This window comes from Balaenoptera ricei, chromosome 1, assembly GCF_028023285.1.
Source record: "Balaenoptera ricei isolate mBalRic1 chromosome 1, mBalRic1.hap2, whole genome shotgun sequence".
Classification (NCBI taxonomy): domain Eukaryota; kingdom Metazoa; phylum Chordata; class Mammalia; order Artiodactyla; family Balaenopteridae; genus Balaenoptera; species Balaenoptera ricei.
This window is the reverse complement of record NC_082639.1, coordinates 5,771,828-5,795,407: the sequence shown is the minus strand read 5'-3', so window position 1 is coordinate 5,795,407 and position 23,580 is coordinate 5,771,828. Positions and strand designations below refer to the sequence as shown.

The 23,580-nt window shown below is 39.6% G+C and overlaps 1 protein-coding gene across 7 annotated transcripts in view; it reads right to left on the bottom strand.

Moving 5' to 3' along the window:
- Nucleotides 1-817: 817 nt before the first annotated feature.
- The window catches only part of PER3 (period circadian regulator 3), a 59,451-nt gene continuing 36,688 nt past the window's right edge, over nucleotides 818-23,580 (bottom strand). For 2 of the 7 annotated variants that reach the window (XM_059910969.1, XM_059911049.1), the window contains exons 17-22: nucleotides 21,313-21,555; nucleotides 20,305-20,975; nucleotides 18,811-18,925; nucleotides 6,086-6,269; nucleotides 5,365-5,515; nucleotides 818-4,163 (exon numbers count right to left, since the gene is read on the bottom strand). In XM_059910969.1, the coding sequence (XP_059766952.1) occupies nucleotides 4,077-4,163; nucleotides 5,365-5,515; nucleotides 6,086-6,269; nucleotides 18,811-18,925; nucleotides 20,305-20,975; nucleotides 21,313-21,555 (1,451 nt within the window). In that variant the 3' untranslated portion in view covers nucleotides 818-4,076. Of the gene's footprint in view, nucleotides 4,164-5,200; nucleotides 5,270-5,364; nucleotides 5,516-6,085; nucleotides 6,270-6,305; nucleotides 6,589-17,441; nucleotides 17,551-18,810; nucleotides 18,926-18,975; nucleotides 19,598-20,304; nucleotides 20,976-21,312; nucleotides 21,556-23,580 lie in introns of those variants that run through there. The other 5 variants (XM_059911132.1, XR_009500254.1, XR_009500250.1 and 2 more) reach the window with 5 other exon arrangements.

The window sequence follows — 23,580 nt, the reverse complement described above, 5'->3', positions numbered from 1 at the left end:
ATCGCCGTAGAATCCCAAATCCCTCCCGTTTTGTGATACTAGGCAGCTGCTCTTACAGACGGGGCTCTGGCGTCAAGTCATTGCTCCCACCCAGCTGTGAGCCCCTGACCAGGTCATCCGGCTCTCTCCACCCCCATGTCCTTCTCTGTAAAATGAGGGCAGTGACGCTGCTTATTTCGTGGTTGTATTAAATGAGATAATTCATGGGAAGCACCAAAACAGTCCCTGTGGGAGGAGTACACATCCCATCAACACTGAGCTCTCTTCCCTTCTTGGGTTGCTGTTGTTTTATTACGACAGGAGGTGCAGGTGGTTTGAAAGGTGTAACATTTAGCAAGTCCTGTTGGCTTCAGGATCCCAATTCATATTTTAATTCCAAGATTCTGTTGCTGCCAGTTCCACAGTCAGACTTTGTGAAACACAGGTTCACACTACAGAATCTGAAAGAGTAATCTTGATAACTAAATTTTGTAAATTAGGGCATTAAAATTAGTATTAAAGGGGCTTCCCTTGTGGCGCAGTGGTTAAGAATCCACCTGCCAATGCAGGGGACACAGGTTCAAGCCCTGGTCCGGGAAGATTCCCACATGCCGTGGGGCAACTAAGCCCATGTGCCACAGCTACTGAGCCTGCGCTCTAGAGCCCACGAGCCACAACTACTGAGCCCGCGTACCACAACTACTGAAGCCTGCATGCCCAGAGCCCACACTCCGCAACAAGAGAAGCCACTACAATGAGAAGCCTGTGCACCGCAAAGAAGAGTAGCCCCCGCTCACTGCAACTAGAGAAAGAAAAAAAGACTCAACACAGCCAAAAATTAAAAAAAAAAATTAGTATTAAAAAACATGTACATATGTTCAGAACCCAATAAGCTCCTCCCAGTGCTGAAGTGAGGACTAAATGCTGTGTTACCGCTGAGCAGGACCTTGGACGCAGTGATGACACAGACGCAGACACAGAGTGACCCTAACGTGAGCGCCCTGCAGTGTCTCTCAATCTCAGTAAATATTTCTCAATGATATAAAATACACATTCAGGGCAGAGGTTTGTTGATGCAGTGCAAGGAATTTCTCAAGTTTTACATGTATACCGTTTATTGCTTTTGCTTAAAAAAGATACCCGATTAAAATATTAATAACCATTAAAAACAAGTAAATTCACAGTTAATTATAAACTCAGTTGAAAGAAAATTTCCATTTGGATTAAATTTACCTTGTGAGTTATGATGAAGTGGCACTTAATTGTAAAACGATTCCATTTGCACAGCATTCTGTTGTTCATAAATCCTGACCTCTTATCCAAGAAAATACAGCTTCTTGGTAACATTTATGTAAACACTGAAGCCTATAGTATACATTTTTATTACTAATTTCTATAGTTATCAATACAAAAAGTTAATAAACTTGAACAACTGTTTAAACTCGGGGGGAGCCCCCCGGGGGGCGGCGGCCGCGCTGCTGAACCCCGCCTGCTCACCCTCAGCAGCAGAAGCGTCGTGGTCTGACCTCTAAATACGCCAATTCGGCGGCTTATCAAAGTATCAAAACTACAAATGGTTTTACAGATCTGCTTACAGCAAGCACCAATTGTAAATTGACCCTAAACGTATAGTAAGGCAAAGAAATAAGCAAATGTCGATAAAACAAACGTCCAGAAAGAATCGAAAAGAGGGCTTATATTAGAGGAGGTCAGGTTTAAAAAACGTGTACACAAGTGCAGAACAGTCCTCTGATTGCTCCACGTCATTTTTGATTTAAACAAATTAAAGAGGTTATCACTACAGAAGGTCACAGCGATTCTACTGATGGACAATATGCAGGCTGGTTCATTTTTTAAATTTGATTTTTCACCAAGGGCAAAAATACCACACAACTTGACCAACACAACAAGGGCTTCAAAGACCATTTAACAATCGAGATGGAGCAGAATAAGAGAGTTCTCTATTCCAAAGACGGGAATATGGGCATGGAACAGCTTAAAGTGAGAAAATTCCAGGAAACATCATGGGCATCATTTGAAAATGGTTCTGACACCTGAAGAAAGAATTACCTTCTAGGAAACTACAGTTGGCCCCCCGTATTCCTGGTGGGGAGAATCGGGGAGGGGTGTAGAATCCTGCATGTGGAACCGCGGGGACAGAAGGCTGACTGTACTGCCATGTTACAGAAGGGGCTTGAGCATCCGTGGATTTTAGCATCTGCGAGGGGGTCCTGGAACCAATCTGCTGCAGATTCGAGAGCTGTCTGTTCTACTTTAGAAAGTAAATCTAAGCTATGAGGCTTGAAAATCAGAGTCCAGCAGCACTGTGGGTAGAAAGGTTGATTCTCCTAATTATGATCAGGATGCATTTTATAAAAAACTATAAAACCTGAAAGGAAGAAGTGTTTTCCTAAAACAAAAAAAAACAAAAAAACACAACAACAAAAAAAGAAAAGTAAGTGAGTGTGTTGCATGTTATTGAAAAGAGAAAAGGTTATTCCAGCCTTCATTTCCTTCTATTCCTGGTTCTGATCTACATGGGTGTGAACTACATGTCATTCCAACTTTGAGAAGGAATCATCCCTTCTCTAAGAAGAGGGGACTCACTTATCATGTGAACAACTCACTCACTTCTTAAAAGACACAACTTCAGCAGGCCCAGGAAGCCCTCATTTGTGACAGATTCTGCAACCCTCTTGGCTAGGGGCCTCCCGTAGGCCCCTTACCCCTATTTAAGGGCAACACTTACCCCTATTTAAGGACAAAAAGAAGGCAGTGCCAATCAGACCTCTGGCAGGGATGGAGAGACCTTCTTTTGTGTAAATTGGTTGGAAAGAAAGAGTTAACTGTTAGTTTTGAAAGACAACATTTAAACACATACGCATATAAGAACAACATTAACTCTTACATAACTTTAAAAACTTTTTGCAATCATTATTTAAAAATTTCAAAAGGGATGAGTCAGAAGCTGGTTGAGCTAGAAGCTCTTTTGTTTTAACATTACACATGGAAAAGCTAATTTAAACCGTGCAAAGAATAAGCTCATTGTTAAGCTGATCCATTTTTAACTAAGACTTTGAGAATTTCAGTGGAAGGTAGAAAATCAAAAGGAAAAGCATCTACAAAAATGAAGGTCAAAATTCAACCCTAAAAGACTAGAAATATCCGGTACACCAATGGGCAATACATTTTCATACTGGTCAATGCTGAAGTGATCTGTGTTGTGTTGTGAGAAAACTGGAATGTCAGACCCTAACTGTGGAGGGATGTGTCACCGTGCAAAGACCAGGTGAGGGCACTGTATTTATGGACACCGTTAGGAAAGGTACCTGGCCCATAGCGGGGATTTCCTGAAGTCTCCAACAGGGGGAAATGATTCATGTAACAACAGAACAAAATCAATGAGGCTAAGGTTTGGGGCTCTTTCTAGCTATACTTTTTTTAAAAAAATAAATTTATTTATTTTATTTTTGGCTGCATTGGGTCTTCTTGCTGCGCGTGGGCTTTCTCTAGTTGTGGCAAGCAGGGGCTACTCTTCGTTGTGGTGTGCGGGCTTCTCATTGCGGTGGCTTCTCTTGTTGCAGAGCATGGGCTCTAGGTGCGCGGGCTTCAGTAGTTGTGGTGCGTGGGCTCAGTAGTTGTGGCGCACAGGCTTAGTTGCTCCACGGCATATGGGATCTTCCCAGACCAGGGATCGAACCCGTGTCCCCTGCATTGGCAGGCAGATTCTTAACCACTGCACCACCAGGGAAGTCCTCTAGCTATATTCTAATTGTAATTTATTTGGGGTGACAGCTGAAATAAAGTGTGACTGGACACATACCTCTTTAGAGGCCATCCAATCTCATTACAGGACAGGTAAACTAGAAAAAGAGTCTATTTGACAGTTTAAATACATTGGGGAAAAAAAGAAGTAAAAGAGTCTATATACAATGTCTGCTTCAGGAAAATGATGTCTGTTAAAAAATCAGGAAGGAAAAGCCTTAATATTCAATAATAACTTCATGGTCATTTAAGACCCAGGGGTTTAGAGAGAATCACAAGGAGGTCTAGCTGTCCCACAGGCCTGGAGAGGGAGTACAGGTGCATCTTCAGAGTCACTCAACTGCTGCTTCTGCTGGATCCGGACCACAGGATTCTGCAGCATCACCAGCTGAATCTCCGTTTTCGCAAGTGACACAGCCCTCCAAAAAGGAACAAGAGCAGGCAGGTTATTTGATGTGAAGTCACCTGAAAAGTTTTAAAACCAGTAAAATGCTGGCCAAGCAACCTGTGTCTCATTCTCCCACTTATTCACATCTAAGACTATCCATTATAGTTCATCCCTTATTATTAGAAGGGAAATGACAGCAATTGTTTAAATACTTTTGCTTAAATTGTTTTGGGGCTCATTCTTCATATACTCTTCCCACAGAAATTCCTGCTCGGCATGAATCCTAAATACTAAATCCTAAATCCTCTGGTGTGAATCTTACATCTTGAGTTTCAACTCTTTTCAAACATGCACGCATATTTGACATGCAAATCTTATACTCTCCTCCCCAGTCAATCACATATGAAAGCAGGTGTCTTTACTCCTAACTGCCCCGTAACATTCCAACTGGTGGAAGAAAAAAACACCTGGAGTCAAAAAGACCTGTATTCAAAATCTGAAGAACTGTGAGCACTTACACAGTTGTCCTTCAGTTTGTGCAGAGGGCTCGGTTCCTGAACCCCCTGAGGATACAAACAAGTCCTTATATAAATGACTTGGTACAGTCGGCCCTCTGCACTCGAGGGTTCCGCATCCTTGGATTCAACCAACTGCAGATTGAAATTTGAACCGTGGATACAGAGGGCTGAGGGTACAAATTATTTAGTATCTGTATACCTCACTTTGTTGTTATTGGTAAAGCAGGGATAATAATACCTACCACAGAAGCAATTGTGAAGATTAAGATTTTCAGTGGGATCATGCAATGCACAGTCGGCCCTCTGTATCTGCAGGTTCCACATCCACAGACTCAACCAACCATAGATCGAAAATATTTGGGGAAAAAAATTGCAGAAAGTTCCAAAAAGCAAAACTTAAATTTGCAGTGCACCAGCAACTATTTACATAGAATGTACGTTGAATTTACAACTGTTTAAATAGCATTTACATTGCATTAGGTATTATAAGTAATCTGGAGATGATTTAAGGTATACGGGAGGACGTGCATAGGTTACATGCAAATACTACGCCATTTTACATGAGGGACTTGAGCATCCGCAGATTTTGGTATCCCCAGCGGGTCCTGGAACTAGTCCCCTGCAGAAAACGAGGGATGACTGTACACTAAGTGCCCAGAACACTATCTGGCACAAAAAACAGCAACACATGACAGCTGTTACTACTGGGCTTACCTGGATGTCTATTTCCTGAGGAATCGTCTGGCTCTGAATCCAGGAATGCACATTGGCCAGCTCCTCCCTTTGTCCGTGAGAAAACTGCGGCTGCCGCCGCCTCATGCTTTCCAGTTTTTCTAGGTCTTCTTTCAGTACAATTTCTTTAACCCTGAAAACAAACAAACAAACAAACAAAACCTTCACAGTCCTAAATAAGGCACAGGGTTCTTATCTTGTGATCTAAGAACAGCTTCTTTTTAGTTTGTAATATACTTTATATTTCTTGTTAATATATGACGCACACATCAAAAATATAACAACTGACTCATTTCTTTGTCAGGCTGGTAAAGCTAGGCCTCTTTCTCTTGATGGAAAATACCTGTGTAGTGTTTTAATGTCATATGGAAGAAACAGATTTCCTTTAGGTCTTCTCTCCTTTTAGAATGAGAGAAAAAAGTCCAGGCTCTAAAAAAAGTTCTCATACCCGTGGGCTGTCTTGGAAAGCACTGCCTTTCTTTGTTTTCTTGTCTCAGGACACATAACATATTTATATTGTCACTACCACTACAACCATTGTTTTAAGAAATCATTTGTCTTTTGACTTCAAATGAATGAATTTGAAAATACATTTCTCTAAGGATATGTATAAAAACATTAAAAATCACTTTGTATTAAAAAACACACTTAAGAAACCATAAAACACTCATATAAAGGTGGGTCTTCTAACATGCTTTCTTACCTCTCAGGCACCTGATACGTCATCAGAATGCACTCAGGTGTTTGTTCTATCATTCTCCAGATGGACTCTTCAGCTAAGTTGGGAAATGTTTCTTTTTTCAGTACATCCTGAGATTGCTGCCCATTTTGAAAGATTTCAGAAGAATAATCACTAGTAGCAAAGTTTATACTGCTGCCACTGCTTCCTATCAAAAATCAACAACAAAAAAATTTGAAAATACCTGTCAGGGGCTGATTTGCCAAACTGGCCTTCATTCTTCAAAGACTCTGGCAACAGGCTGGTAGGGTCCTTCACCACCCAGCACAGCCATCATCCCAGGTCACCTCAGCCTTCCAGTTCCTCGATCTTCCCAAGATCTCCTTCTCAGTCTTCCTGAACTATCCGCTCCCCAAGGCCATTCCTTGTTTGTTCTCATCACCCACAACTGCTCCATCTCCAGCTCCGTCTCCAAAATCACCAACCTCTCAGCTTCAATTTCTTGTTTGCTTGTTCAACTGTTCCAACTACAAATTTGGAACAGTGCCTTAGCCATTCTGCTTAGAGCCCAAAGCCCATCATTCATTCAGTAGCACTCTGCAATACCTGAGACTTCTTTTTCCCTTTAATTTTCCACAACTATCAAAATGTAACTCTGATAAAGCCACTTATCAATTCTGTTCTTATCTAAACCCAAGTAGCCAAAGGCATAGAGAAAGTCACGTATAACAGGGTGCGTTGGTTCTACAGTAAATTCATCACCACCAAAGATCATCACAAAGCCTGTAATCCTGGTACAGTTCTGTGGTCAGCACACTAGTCTATCCCCAGCAGGATTATCTTCTACTCCTCTATTTCCTCCCTCACTCTCACCTATTTTATAAGAAAAAAAAAGGAAGCCACTAGAAAGGAAATTCATCATCCTGATACCAAACATAAACTTACTCATATCTACATTCTCTCCTCACCGTCCTCCTGTTACAGTAGAGAAGCCATCCATCCATCCCAAGGCCCATAGCTTTATGGCTGTTATGGAGCCTCATGGGTCATTCCTTTCCTATCTTGCATGTGACCCTTCAAGGTCCTTCTCATTGACTTTGGAACAATTAAAACAAAACAAAACAAAGTACCTCTCTAATTTTTTAAAAAAGGGTATGGGTAATCATATAAGACATTTTTCCTCATTAGAAAAATCTCATTAAAAGGTAATTGTTTAAGGCAAAAACAGTAAAACTTCTATTGTGGGGTTTATAATACATGTTGCAGTAAAGTGTATAACAGAAATGGCACAAAAGAGGGGAAATGGAAGTACTCTGTTTTAAGGTTCTTAGACATAAAGTGATAGAATAGGTATAATATGTGAAGGTAAACTGGGATAAGTAAAAGATGCATGTGTAAATCCTAGAGCAATGAATAAAAAAAAAAAGGAAAAAAAACAAAGAATAGCTGGGAGGCCAATAATGGAGAGAAAACGGAATCATTAAAAATACACAATTAACCCAAAAGGAGAAGGGGAAGAGAAAAAAGGAAGAAAGAGCAAATGAGACAAACATAAAACAAGTAGCAAGATGGAAGATTTAATTTAAACCTGATCATATCAATAATCATATTAAATGTAAATGGTCTAAGTACTCCAATTAAAAGTCAGAGACTGTCACATAGATAAAGAAGCAATACCCAACCATACACTGGTTACCAGAAATCAACTTTAAATATAAACACACAGATAAAAGTAAAAAGATGGAAAAAAATATGCCATGTAAATGCTATCAAAATAAAGCTGGAGGAGCTACACTGATATCAGACAAAGGGGACATCAAGCAAGGTACATTTCATAATAGAGAAATCAATTCATCAAAAGCACATAATCTTAAATGTGTATGCAACTAATAAAAGAGTTTCAAAATACATGAAGCAAAAACTGATTGAACAGCAAGAAAAAAATAGACAAATTCACAATTATAGGTGGACATGTTAACAGCCCTGTCTTAATAACTGAGAAAACAAGTAGATAGAAAATCAGTTAGGATGTAGAAGGCTGAATCAACATTATCAGCCAACTTGACCAAATTTACATTTACAGAAGATGCTACTCAACAACTGCAAAACACACATTCTTTCCAAGTGCATATGAAACATTTATCAAGACAGACCAAATTCTGGTCTATTAAACAAGCCTCAGTAAATTAAAAAAAAATACAAAGAATGTTGTCTGACTGCAGTTAAGTTAGAAACCAATAAAATAACTGGAAAATCCCCAAATATTAGGAAATAAATGCATGTCTAATAACCCATGGTCAAAGAAGAAAACATAAGGGAAATTATAAAATATTTTGGGCTGAATGAAAATGAAAACACTCATACAAAAATTTGAGGGATGCAGCTAAAGCTGTGCTTAGAGGGAAATATGAAACCTTAAATATTTATATTAGGAGGGGAAAAAAGGGTCTCAAATCAATGCTCTAAGTTTCCACCTTAAGAAATTAGAAAAAGAGTGAATAAAATCCAAAGTAAACACATGAAATAATAAAGATTAGAGCAGAAATCAATAAAATACAAGACCAAAAAAAATAGCAAATAAACCCAATGAGATCAAAAGTTGCTTCCTTGAAAAGTTAATAAAAGTGGTAAACACAGAGCCAGAATGATGAGGAAAAAGTAATAATATCAACAAATAGAGAGGAGACATTAATATAAATTCTAAAGACATTAAAAGGATAGGGAGTATTATAAATAACTTTATGCCAATAAATTCAACAACTTAGATGAAATGGACAAGCTCCTTGAATGATACAAATTACCAAAGATCATTCAAGAAGAAATAGATAACCTGAGTCTATTAACCATGTCTATTAAAAAAAATCAAATTTGTTTTTAAAAACCCTTTCATAAAGAAAACTTCAGGCCCAGATAGCTTCATTGGTGAATTCTACCAACCATACTAAGGAAGATATAATATCAATTCAATACAAACTCTTCCAGAAAACAGAAGAGGAGGGAACAGTGCCCAACTCATTTCTTTTGTTAGGCCAGTATTACCCTGATACCAAAACCAGATAAAGACATCATAAGGAAAGAAGACAGTGGACCAATATTTCTCATAATAGGTGCAAGAATCCTTAAAATATTAGGATACAGAATCCAGTAATATATAAAAAGGATAAAATAGCATGACCAAATACAAGGTTAATTTAATATTTGAAAATTAATGTAATTCACCATATTAACAGAACAAGGGAGAAAAACCATATGGTTAATCTCAGTAGAGGCAGAAGGGCTTCCCTGGTGGAGCAGTGGTTAAGAATCCACCTACCAAGGCAGGGGACACAGGTTCGAGCCCTGATCTGGGAAGATCTCACATGCCTCAGAGCAACTAAGCCCGTGTGCCACAACTACTGAGCCTGAGTTCTAGAGCCCACGAGCCACAACTACTGAGCCCATGTGCCACAACTACTGAAGCCCTCGTGCCTAGAGCCCATGCTCCACAATGAGAGAAGCCACCGCAATGAGAAGCCTGTGCACTGCAACGAAAAGTAGCCCCTGCTCGCCACAACTAAAGAAAGCCCACATGCAGCAACGAAGACCCAACGCAGCCAAAAATAAATAAATAAAATTTATTTTAAAAAATAGATGCAGAAAAAGCATCTCTGTAAATCAGCAGCAGAAAGGAACTTCCTCAATCTTACTGATAAAGGCCATTTAAGGAAAACCTACATTTAACATCATACTTACTGAAACTGTGACAGATTTCCCCCTAAGATGATGAACAAGGCAAGAATGTCTGTCTAACCACTTCTATTCAATACAGTAAGTCCCCTACATATGAACGAGTTCCGTTCTGAAAGTGCATTCCTAAGTCCAATTTGTTTGTAAGTCCAACAAAGTTAGCGAGGTACCCAACTAACACAATCGGCTATATAGTACTGTGCTGTAATAGGTTTATAATACTTTTCACACAAATAATGCATAAAAAACAAACACAAAAAATAAAGAAAACATTTTTAATCTTACAGTACAGTCCCTTGAAAAGTACAGTAGTCCAGTACAACAGCTGGCATCCAGGGGCTGGCATCGAGTGAAGAGGCAAGAAGAGCTACTGACTGAAGGAGGGACAGGAGGTGGGAGATGGTAGAGCTGAAGGGCCGTCAGCAGTAGGAGACGGAGGGCAAGCTACAATGTCACTCACGCCTGACGCTGACGGAACGCACGTTCCCACCTTTGAAAATTCGCAACTTGAAGGTTTATATGTAGGGGACTTACTGTACTATATTGGGGGCCCTAGCCAGTCCAATAAGGAAAGGCAAATAAATTAAGGTATACAGATCAGAAAAGAAAAAGTAAAACTATAGCAAGTTTTGAGAATACAAGTTCAAAACAAAAAATTTGATTGGCTTTCTATAGGCTAACAACAAGCAATTGGAAATTGAAATTTTAAAATGCCATTTACAATAGCATCAAAATTATGAAATTCTTAGTGATAAATTTAGCAAAGTAAGTGTAACCTGTACACTGAAAACTACAAAACGTTGCTGGGAAAAATTAAAGACCTACATAAATAGAGAAACACATCACACTCGTGGATCAGAGGACTCAATACTGTTACGATAATTCCTCCCACATTGGTCAGTAGATTCAACATGATGTCAATCAAAATCCCAGCAGGCTTTTGTGTAGGAATTAAGAAACTGATTCTACAATTTATTTATTTTTATATCTTTTTTTTTATTGAGGTAGCATTGGTTTATGACATTTATAAGTTTCATGTGTACATTGTATTTCTACTTCTGTATACACTACAGCATGCTCATCACCAAAAACGTAGTTTCCGTTACCATACAGTTGACCCCCTTTACCCACTTAGCACCCCCCTTTCCCTCTGGTAACCACTATTCTGTTCTCTGTAACTACAGAGTATTTGTTTTTGTGTTTTTCTTCATTTTTTTCAGTCTGTTTGTTTTTTATATTCTACACATGAGTGAAATCATACAATATTTGTCTTTCTCCATCTGCTTTATTTCACCTAGCATAATACCCTCAAGGTCCATCCATCTTGTTGCAAATGGCAAGATTTCCTCTTTTTTTATGGCTTAATAGTACTCCATTGTGTGTACTGTATATAGATGTATTTTAAAATTTAAAATATATATTTAATATACATCACTTCTTTATCCATTCATCCATTGATGGGCACTTACATTGTTTCCATATCTTGACTACTGTAAATTTCGCTGTGATGAACATAGGGATGCATATATCTTTTTGAATTAGTGTTTTCATTTTCTTTGGATAAATACCCAGAAGTGGAATAGCTGGATCATATTGCAGTTCTATTAATTTTTTGAGGAGTCTCCATATGTATTCCATAGCAGCAACACCAATTTACGTTCCCACCCACAGTGTATGAAGGTTTTCTTTTCTTCACATCCTTGCCAATACTTGTTATTTTTTGCCTTTTTGATAACAGCCATTCTAATGGGTATGAGGTGATAATCTCTTTGTGGTTTTGATCTGCAGTTCCTAATAATTAGTGATGTTAAACATCCTTTCATGTGCTTGTTGGCCAACTACATGTCTTCTTTGGAAAAATGTCTATTCAGCTCCTCTGCCCGTTTTTTAATCGGGTTGTGTGTTTTTTGTTGTTGAGTTGTATGAGTTCTTTATATATTTTGGATATTAACCCCTTATGATCTGCAAATATCTTCTCACATTCAGTAGGTTGTCTTTTCATTTTGTTAATGGTTTTCTTTGCTGTGCAGAAGCTTTTGTTTCCACTGAGGAGATGTATTAGCAGAAAGATATTGCTAAGACTGATGTCAAAGAGTGTATTGCCTATGTTTTTGTCTAGGAGTTGTATGGTTTCGGGTCTTACATTCAAGTCTTTAATTAATTTTGAGTTAATTTTTGTGCATGCTGTGAGACAGGGGCCTAGTTTCCTTTTTCTGTATGTGGCTGTCCAGTTTTCCCAATGGCATTTACTTAAGAGATTATCCTTTCTCCATTGTATGTTCTTTGCTCCTATGTCACAAATTAATTGTCCATATATGTGTGGGTTTATTTCTGGGCTCTCAATTCTGTTCCACTGAGCTATGTATCTGTTTTTCTGCCAATACCATGCTGTTTTGATTACTATAGTTTTGTGATATAGCTTGAACTCAGGGAGTGTGATACCTCCAGCTTTGTTCTTTCTTCTCAGGATTACTTTGGCTATTTGAGGTCTTTTGTGGTTCCATATACATTTTATAATTTTTTGTTCTATTTCTGTGAAAAATGCCCTTGGGATTTTGATAGGGATTGTACTGAATCTGTAGACTGCTTTAGGTAATATGTACATTTTTAACAATGTTAGCTCTTCTAATCCTTGAGCATGGAACATCTTTTCATTTATTTCTGTCTTCTTCAATTTTTTATATTTTTCAGTATACAGGTCTTTCACCTCTTTTTGTTAAATTCATTCCTAGATATTTTATTCTTTTTGTTGTGATTGTGGGATTTTCTTAATTTCTCTTTCTGCTAGTTCATTTTTAGTGTATAGAAACACAATAGGTTTTTGTACGTTGATTTTGTACCCTGCAAATTTACTATATTCATTTATTATTTCTAGTAGTTTTTTTTGTGTGTGTGGAGTCTTTAGGGTTTTCTATATATAAAATCATATCATCTGCAAATCATGTTAGTTTTCCTTCTTCTTTTCCAATTTGGATGCCTTCTGTTTCTTTTTCTTGCCTAATTGCTCTGCCTAGGACTTCCAATACTATGTTGAGTAAGAGTGGTGAGAGTTGGCATCCTTGTCTTCTTCCTGATCTTAGAAGGATAGCTTTCAGTTTTTCACCATTGAGTATGATGTGAGCTGTGGGTCGGTCATACATGGTCTTTACTATGTTGAGGTATGTTCCTACTATACCCATTTTATAGAGAGTTTTTAAAAATTATAAATAGATACTGAATCTCATCAAATGTTTTTTCCACATCTCTTGAGATGATCATCTGATTTTTATCCTTCTTTCTGTTAATCACAGTGTTTCACATTGACTGATCTGTGGATGCTGAACCATTCTTGCATCCCTGGAATAAATCCCACTTGATCATGACGTATGATCCTTTAAATGTATTTGCTAACCTTTTTTGAGGATTTTTTACATTTAGGTTCATCAGAGATATTGGACTGTAATTTTCTTTTTGTGTGTGCTGTCCTTGTCTGGTTTTGGCATCAGGCAATGATGGCCTTGTAAAATGAGTTGGAAAGTGTTTCCCCCTCTTCAGTTTTTTGGAAGAGTTTTGAAAAGCATAGGTATTAAACTTTCTTTGAATGTTTGGTAGAATTCACCTGTGAAGTTCTCTGGTCCTTGACTTCTGTTTTTTTGGGATGTCTTTGATTACTGTTTTATTCTCTTTACTAGTAATCAATCTATCAAGATTTTCCATTTCTTCATGATTCAGTCTTAGAAGACTGTATGATTCTAAGAATTTGTCCATTTCTTCTAGGTTATCCAGGTAGTTGGCATGTAGCTGTTCACAATATACTCTTCTAATCCTCTGTATTTCTATGGTATCGTATTTCTCCTCTTTCACTTCTGGTTTTATCAGAGCTTTATCCCTTTGTTTCTTAGTGAGTCTAGCTAAAGCTTTGTCAATTTTGTGTCTATTTCATTTCTTCCGACTCTGATCTTTATGTCCTTCCTTCTACTGACTTTGGGCTTCATTTGTTCTTCTTTTTCTAGTTCCTTTGGGTGTAAAGTTAGACTGTTTGATATTTTTCTTGTTTCTTGAGGGAGGCCTGGATTGCTACAAAATTTCTTCTTAGTATTGTTTTTGCTGCATCCCATAGGTTTTGACATGTTGTATTGTCATTTGTCTTCAGGTATTTTTTGATTTCTCCTTTGATTTCTTCATTGACTCAATAGTTGTTCAGTAGCATGTTGTTCAGTCTCTACATATTTGTGAGTTTTCCAGCTTTCTTCTCATAGTTGATTTGTAGTTTCATGCCACTGTGATTAGAAAAAATGCACGATATGATTTCCATCTTCTTAAATGCACTGAGACTTGTTTTGTGTGCCAACAGATGATCTATCCCTGAGAAAGTTCTTTGTGGACTTGAGAAGAATGTGTATTCTGCTGCATTTGAATTGACTATACAAATCCATGAATCCATCTGGTCTAATGTTTCATTGAAGGCCACTGTTTCCTTGTTCACAGGATATCTATTCATTGATGTAAGAGGAGTTTTAAAGTCCCCTACTATTATTGTGTTGCTGCAAATTTCTCTTTTAGGTCTGTTAATAACTGCTTTGTGTATTTTAATGCTCCTATGCTAGGTGCATAAATATTAATAACTGTTATATCTTCCTGATGACTTGTCCCCTTCATCATTATATAATGTCCATCTTGTCTCTTGTTACCTTTTTTGGCTTGAAGTCTATTTCGTCTGATATATGTATGGCTACACCACTTTCTTTTGGCTGCCATCTGCTTGGAGTATCATCTTCCATCCCTTCTTTTGTGTCTATGTTTGTCTGTTGAGCTGAGATGGGTCTCCTGGAGGCAGTGTATAGTTGGGTCTTGTTTTGTAATCCATCCAGACACTCTGTGTCTTTTGATTGATGAATTCAATTCATTTACACTTATGGTGATTATTGGCAAATGAGGACTTAGTACTGCCTTTTAATCTTTTGTTTTCTGGTTGCTCTATTTCCCAATTGTTTCTTTTCCTTGTGTTTCTGTCTGCCATTTTGGTTTGGTGGTTTTCTATGATGTTTTTCTCAGTTTCCTTTTTTTTTTTTATGTTTTGTGGTTACCATGAAGTTTGCATAAAATATCTCATAGATAAAATAGTTATTTTTATGCTGAGAGCATCTTATCTTCACTTACCTATACAGGTCTGTCCTTTTCGTCTTCCCCTTTTATGTTCTAGTTGCCATAAATTATCCCTTTTTAAGTTGTGAGTTTGTTACCAAATTGAAGTAGCTATAGTTATTTTTACTGCTTTCCTTCTTTTTAACTTTTATGCTGTAATAATGTGTTTAAAAACCTATTCTGGGCTTCCCTGGTGGCCCAGTGGCTGAGAATCTGCCTGCCAATGCAGGGGACAAGGGTTCGAGCCCTGGTCTGGGAAGATCCCACATGCCACGGAGCAGCTGGGCCCGTGAGCCACAATTACTGAGCCTGTGCGTCTGGAGCCTGTGCTCCGCAACAAGAGAGGGCGCGATAGTGAGAGGCCCATGCACCGCAATGGAGAGTGGCCCCCACTTGCCACAACTAGAGAAAGCCCTCGCACAGAAACGAAGACCCAACACAGCCATAAATAATAAATAAATAAAAATTTTTAAAAAAACAAAAAAAACGTATTCTAACTGAGTTGTGATTTTTCTGATTCTATGTTACCTAACTCAAGGTTTTGTGTTTCAGGCAGAAGAGTTCCTTTGAACATTTCTTGTAAGGCAGGTCTAGTGGTGATGAACTTCCTCAGCTTTTGTCTGTCTGGGAAAGCCTTTATTTCTCTTTCATATCTGAAGGGTAACTTTGCTGGATAGAGTATTCTTGGCTGCCAGTTTTTATATTTCAGTATTTTGAGAATGTCATTCCACTCCCTCTTGGCCTAGAGTGTTTCTGCTGAGAAAACTGCTGACAGCCTAATGGGGGTTCCTTTGCAGGTTATCATCCTTCTTCCCCTGGCTGCCTTTAAAATTCTTTCTTTGCCATTGACTTTTGACAGTTTTAATGTGACGTGTCTTGGAGAAGAAGGTCTTTTTGTGTTGAGGTAATTAGGTGTTCTCTTAGCTTCATGAACTTGTATATCCAGTTCCTTCCCCATGCTCGGGAAGTTTCCACTTATTATTTCTTTATATTCTCTATTTATCCTTAATTTTTGCCATTTTAATTGCAATGTGCCTTGGTGTGGTCCTCTTTGGGATTCTCTGTTCTTCTTGGACTTGGATATGTTTCCTTTCCCAGGTTAGGGATATATTCATCTATTATATCTTCAAATATGTTCTCTGCCCCTTTCTCTCTCTCTTCTCTTTCTGGAACCTCAAAAATGTGAATGTTAGTATGCCTGGTGTTGTGCCAGATGTCTCAAACTGTCCTCACATGTTTTTATTCTTTTTCCTGTTCATCTTCAGTGATTTCCACTACTCTGCCTTCCACCTCACTGGTCCATTCCTCTGTACCATTTTGTCTACTGTTGATTCCTTCTAGTGTATTTTTCATTTCAATGATTGTATTCTTCACCTCTGTTTGGTTGTTCTTTATATTTTCTAACTGCTAAAAACTTCTAATTTCTCTCTCTGTTCATCCATTCTTCTTCTGAGTTCTCTGATCATCTTTACAATCATTACCTTGAACTCTTTCTTGGGTAGATTGACTATCTCCACTTCACTTAGCTCTTCTGGGGTTTAAATCTTATTCCTTTGCTTGGAACATGTTCCTCTGTTGCCTCATTTTGCCTAACTTGCTGTTTTTATTTCTGTGTATCTGGTAGGTTGGTTGCTGGTATGTGGGCTAGGCCCACAGGCTACGGGGCTGTGGTTGTCCTGGGGTGGTGTTCGCCCACTGTTGGGTGAGGCCGGTTCCAAGGCTAGAACAGGCTCATTGGTGGCTGGGATAGGGGATTCTGGGTCTGGTGCGTGCCCGCTGGTAGGTGGAGCTAGGTCCCAGGGTCTCTGCGTGCAGGGCCCTGGGTGTCCCAGATCTAGTGCCTGCCCAGTGGTGTGTACAGCCTGGTCCTTGGCCCTCTGGTGGGCAGGGCTGTGTCCAGGGGAAGGTGTGGGCTCAGGGGGTCTTAAGGCTGACTGTCTGCTGTTGGGTGGGGCTGTGTCCCTGACCAGTTAGTTGCTTGGCCTGAGGCATCCCAGTCCTGGTGTCTTAGGACTGGGGGGCATGGTGGGGCTGGGTCCTGTGGCTAATAAGCTACAACAAGGATTCCCAAATGGCGCCTGCCAGCAACAGAGTCCATGTGGCAGAACGAGCTCCCAGAAATGGCTGCCACCAATGCCTATGTCCCCAGGGGTGAGCTCCAATTAATTGCTTCCTGCCTCTTGGGGAGACTCTCCAAGATCAGCATGTGGGTCTGACCCAGGCTCTTTTCAGATTACTGTTTCTGCCCTGGGTCCTGGAGCAGGTGAGATTCTGTGTGAGCCTTTTAAGAGTGGAGTCTCTATTTTCCACAGCCCTCTGGCTCTCCCAAAAGTAAGCACCGCTGGGCTTCAAAGCCAAACATTCTGGGGGCTCATCTTCCTGGAGTAGAACCCCCAGGCTGGGGGGCCCAATGTGGGACTCAGACTTTTTGCTCCTTGGGGAGAACCTTGCAGTTGTAATTATTCTTCCATATGTGGGTCACCCACCCAGCGTATGGGTCTTGCCTATACTGCGACTCCCCACCACCTACCCGTCTCGTGGTTCCTTCTTTAAATCTTTAGTTGTAGAAGATCTTTTGCAGTCGGTTCTGGTCTTTTTCATCGACAGGTGTTCCGTAAATAGTGGCAATTCTGGTGTGCCTATGAGAGGAGGTGAGCTCACACCACATATAAAAAGTGACTAAAAACGGATCACAGACTTAGCTATATAGAAGCCTAATCTCTAAAATTTCCAAGAGAAAACAGGAGACCATCTTAGTAACTTCTAGTTAAGCAAGGACTTCTTTAAAAAGGACATAAAAGGTGCAACTTACAAAAGAAAAAGCTGATAAACTGAACGTCATCAAAATTTTAAAACATTTGCTCTTCAAAACGAAGATAAAAATAAAAGATCAAAAAAAAGGGCAAGGCACACAAAAGGGAAGAAAGTTTTGCAAAACAAGTATTTGATAACAGACTTGTATCCAGAATGTATACAGAACTCTTACTACTCAATAAGAAAACTAACAAACCACCCCCCAAAACAAGCAACAGATGTGAACACATATGAATGGCAAATAAGTACACAAGAAGACAGCCATCACCATTAATCAACAGTCAATAAAACCACAATGAGGTATCACTGTGTATACACTGGAATGGCTAAAATTTAAATGATGGACAATACCCAGTGTTGGCCAGGATGCGTTGCAATTGGAGCTCTCATATATGGCTGATAGGAATGCAAACAGTACAGCCACTTTGGAAAACAGTTGGCAGTTTCTTATAAAGTTAACCGTATACTTACCATGTGACCTAGCAATTTCACTCTGAGGTATTTACCCAAGAAAAATGAAAACATATGTCCACAAAAAGACCCATACACTAATGTTCACAGCAGCATTATTCATAATAGTCCCAAACTGGGAACAACCGAATAACCATCAACTGATGAATCGCTATCCATACAATGTAATTCCACTTGGCAATAAAAAGGAACAAATTACTGATATACACAATAAGGATGAATCTCAACAGCACTATGCTGACACAAAAGACTGCAAACTGGATGAGTCGATCTATATGAAGCTACAGAAAGAGCAGCATTAAAGTGACAGAAAGCAGATCAGTGCTTGCCAGGAGGTGGAGGATCAGGGCGGCAGGCAGACTGCAAACGGTCACAGTCTGGAAACGTTCTATATGGTGATGGTGGTGGTGGTTACACTAATGTAGACAATCTGTGAGAATTCTTGATTTGTACCCTTAAATTTGGTGAATTTATTGTATGTAAATATACCCCAATAAAGCTTACAAAAAGAAAAAAAATACTGTACTTTCACGCCAGGACCAAAACCAGACAGCCTGTTACCTAGTCACCTCCTGACCACAGAGTGTGAAGAATGTGTCATTTTGATCCACTACCTGCTGCTGCTGCAGAACCAGTTCCCGGCAGAGAAGCCTCGTGCAGTGACACTGTAGACAGTTCACTGGTAGTAAAATGATCGTTCTTATTCTCACTGTTGAGACTGACAGGCTGCTAGAAAGTAAGGACACAAGAAAAGATTTGAACATCTCAAGCATCCTGTTACAAAATAACTGGCAGATCTTCAACTTCACATGTTAAACAGAAAAAAAGGTATATACGTAACTGAGAAGTAAAACATTTTCAGCCTGTCCCCAGGAATGCGGTCAAAGTTCCTTTATTTATAATATTAAAGATACTACTGCTTTTTGAGCACCTATTACATTCCAGGAACCATACAGGTATGTGCTTTATTATTATTTTTTTGTCGTTCAGAACACATATATTGAACACTTTATGTGTTCTAAGAATTGTTCAAAACACTAGTAATATAATAGTGAACAAAGCCATGTTCCAGCTATCCTGAGCTTATACTGCATGGGGAGAAGGGCTATATAAATATTACTTAATTTAGTCCTCAGAAAAAGCCATGAAGTCTTAATCTTTCCATTTGTCAAATAAGAAAACAAAGGCATAGAAAGGTTAAATAACTTGTGTAAGCTAACCCACCTAACGTGTGGCAGAGCCGGGATTGGAAGCCAGGTCTGATTCCGTAGCCCAGGCTTTGCATTAGATTTCTAGCAAGTGTACTAATATCAGGCTTTCAAAATTGAGCATACTTTCTTGATTTGGATCATCAGATTCTGAACATTTGTTTAAAATCATTATTATACCTTGAAGGGAAGACTGAAGAAAAACTTTGCATAAATATTCATGCTTGTCTTGGATCCTATACCTAAGTATAGGAAGGTCTTATCCCAAAGTGTAACCTGACAAATAAATCTGAGAATGCCTTTTTAGGTAAAGAGATGAAAAGTTAAAGGAAAGTGACCAAAAATTTTTCGTTTAAAAAAATGACATGGGTAAGTATAAAACTATATAAACTGACTACTTTACTGATAATTAATGACAAAAATGAGCTCCTACCCCCTCCATACAGACCTGGTGTCCTACAACTGTGTCTGAAAAAGTAAAATTGCTAAATTCATGTCTTATCAGTATGGCTTGTTCCTGCCTAACTAGCCCATAACCCCAGTTGTAAGTAAGAAAACACATTCTATAGGCAATGAACACTTAAGTTTAATACCTGGATATCAAATTTTAAAGCAGAGGGGAAATCCAGTTCACAAAGAAAATCTGAAAGATAGCACTTTGGGGAAAACCTCGCAAAGTATGTAAGAACTCAGGACATAGCAGATTCTTCCACTGCAGCTTTTTAAATGGAGTCTGGAGGATATACTGCATGTTTCTGCAGAACAAAGTCTCAACCTCAGCTGTAATACAGTTACCCATCTAGGCCATTAGTCTTGAGCCTCAGTGCAAAAAACCTTAATTTTAATAAGAGGACGCACATTTATTTTCTCGCTTGTGTGTTGAAAGTTAGCATCACTTACATACTCAGCTTCTGGGGATGCACAGGATCTGGGCCTGTCCTCCTGCAGCCGGTCAAGCTGGAGCGGGGAGCTGCTCTTTGAGTTAATGAGGGGGTGCCCTTCATTCTGGGTCCCCCACTTTCCCTCGCCACTCCTTTGGCTGATGGCTGAAGATGGTGGGCCTGGATTTGGAGCCACTGCTGATACCGAGGAGGGTATTTCAGAAGAGCCTGCTGCTCCCAAGAATGGATATGGGGAGAATGGTGGTAACAAGAGAGGACAGATAGGGGGGTCATGCAGGAAGATGTTCATAAAAGTATCTAAGCAAGCAGAGGGCAGAGCTGGGAAAGACTGCAAGCCACTGGGGAAAGGCGGCTCAGGCAGACTCTGCAGCGCAGTTTCTGAGGCTGCACGTTCTCTCCCCAGGGAGGTCACAGTTGGGAGGGGAAGGGCTTGGACGAGGCAAGGGGCCTGGCTGGAAACCACCACTGCAGCCGGGAACGATGGGCCAGAGGCATGAGGAGAGGAGGTGGACAAAGGGCACCAGGGCTGTCCATCCTGGGCCTCTCCTACGAGGTGGGGACAGAAGTCATCCTTAGTGCCCTTGCTGTCCGACCACATGAGCAGCTTCTTACGCTTGTGCTTCCCCTTCCTGCAGCCAGCGGATCGGGTAGGCTTGGAAGCAGAATCTCCTAAAGGATAAAGAGGAAGGCGTGTTACAGAAAACCAACCCAGAACGGAAGAGAAGGACAATGTTGATAGATAATTCTAAGTAGATTTTACTAGGAATAAACATTGGCCGATAGTAACTATGTCCACTACAGGGATGACAAAAAATAGCTCTAAAAAGATGAACAAGATCCTGGGTAAAAGCTGTTGCTATAAAATAAACTTATTTCAATATCTCTCAATCAGTTTCTTACATGCAAAACTCCTATACTTCACTTTGTATCTCCCAGTACTCACGTATGATTTATAAATTTGACAACTATGTTGATAAACGGAATATATTCTTAAAAATTTAACTACCTTGAACATCTGAATATTTAGCTTTGCTTCTGCTTTCTTGCTGAAGATAGGAGCTGTAGGGTGATGACAGAATCTTGTCCCGGAATCGATCCACATAACACTGTTCTTCCTTCTGCGTGTGGGCTGACAGCACAGCCTTCGTGAGCCCTATGTGTTTAAACTCTTCTGAGGCCAGTGGAGCTGGGTGTGTGCTGAGGGTCCAGGGCTCACAGGGCAGGGTGCCAAGCTCTGCTGGACTCAATTCTGATGAAGTGGAGGAAGACAGATTTAATTTTAACTCCTACAAATTATTTTGCATTTATTTACTTTCACTAATTTAGTTATCTTTCAATAAATGTTTACAATCATTACAACAGCTGGAACATAAAACCTTCATCAATCTAACAGATAAATTTTTAATTTTTCTGCCTTTCTTTATACTCTTTGTACACTTGTATATACGTTTTAGAGTTGTAATACTCAATGTGCATACTTATTTAAATCTTGCTTTCATTGTAAATATTCTTCTATCTCCCTGAATTCTCCAAGAAATCGTTATGTTTGGATTTATTTTTCTTAATATGTAATATATCCATGTGGTTCAAAAATCAGCATGTATTAGAAAGACATTTAGTAGCTTCTCCCTATCCCTGTACACGATCTGCCTAGTTCTCATTTATTCTCTCCACAGAAAACCATTTCTTTTATTTTCTTATATATCTGTCTACTTTCTTTACACATCTATAAATAAGCATGAATACAGATTCTTATTCCTCACCTCCATGTTTACCCAAACGGCATATAATCTTGTACACTAGCCTGCAATGTGTTTTTTCATTTAACGATATCCCTTTTATCAGTGCATCACATATGATGTATTTATGACTTTTTACTAAAGTAAGCATCTGTAGATGGATGCTAAGTTGCTTCTAAACATTACTTCTTCCAGATACAAAAAATTTTATGGTGGACACTGGTGGGTTTTCCCAGCGTCCATTCCACCTCTCCCCTGCTGTGTGGTACTGAGGTGTGGGTGGGCAGGCCCCCATTCCGCTTCCAGAAACAGGCGCTGACTCGTCTAAGTCAACACAGCGGAAGGACTTTGGATTTTGGCCAAGATGGAGGAACAGGGACTAGACTGACCTTCCCACCTGAAACAACCAGGAAGGGACTAAATATATGAAACAATAAGTTCCAAGACACTGAACATCAGGTAACAAAGGAGAGTGATTCCTAAGGGATGGAAAACAAGGTGAGCCCCACATCTGCCCAGCTTACTGCCTTGAGAGTTTCTGAGGAGCAAGGTGGGGAAACCAGGTGAGCCTTGTGGGCTGCCTGAGGGCAGAGGCAGAGCTGAGAGTCTGGGGAGGCTATGGTGGCTGGAGTTTTCAGGAGAGGAGAGCTGCACAGAGAGGACTCCAGACAGCTGCAGGGACCCCAGAGTCCTCACCAGTGCACGGATGGGAGGGAAAAAATCACCTGAAAGGATCAGACCGAAGCTCACACCAGCTGGAGAACAGGGCTCACTCCCAACAGCCAGACTAGAAAAATCTCATAATCCATGGGCATTGGGTAGAATGCTCTGAAGGGTCTTGCCTCAGTAGCAGAGAAGAATTAGGCCTACCCTACACTGCTCTGGTCCTGCCTAACCAATTTTAAAAGCAAAGCCTGAAAAGACCAATCTGTTTCCACATAGCTTAACTGGGTCCCAGAATAAAGCTCAACGGTGCTCACAGCAATACAGAAGTATTCAGCACCCAATCACAGTATCTGGCATCCAGTCAAAGACTAGGCATGCAAAGAAGCAAGAAAATACAACCCACAATAAGGAGAAAAATTAATCAAGCAAAACCAACCCTGGGCTGGCAGAGATGTTAGAATTGGCAGATAGAACGTTAATAGTTATTATACTGTATTCCATACAGCCACAGGGAAGATAAAATATGTTATATAAAGACATGGAAGATATATTAAAAAACATCTAAACAGAACTTCTGGAAATGAAAACTAAAATATGTGAGATGGAAAATATACTGAATGGAAATAACAACAGATTAGATATTGCAACAGAAAATACTAGTGAACCTGGAGACATAGCAACAGAGACTGTCCCAAAATGAAACAAAGACCTAAAAAATTGAAAAAGACTTAAATGAAGAGAGCATCAGTGGACTGTGAGACAACTTCAAGCAGCCTATATACCTATAACTTGAGTCCCAGAAAAAGAGGAAACAGAAAAAATGTTTTAAAAATAAGGGAAAACATTTTTTTCTATTTGATGGAAACTAT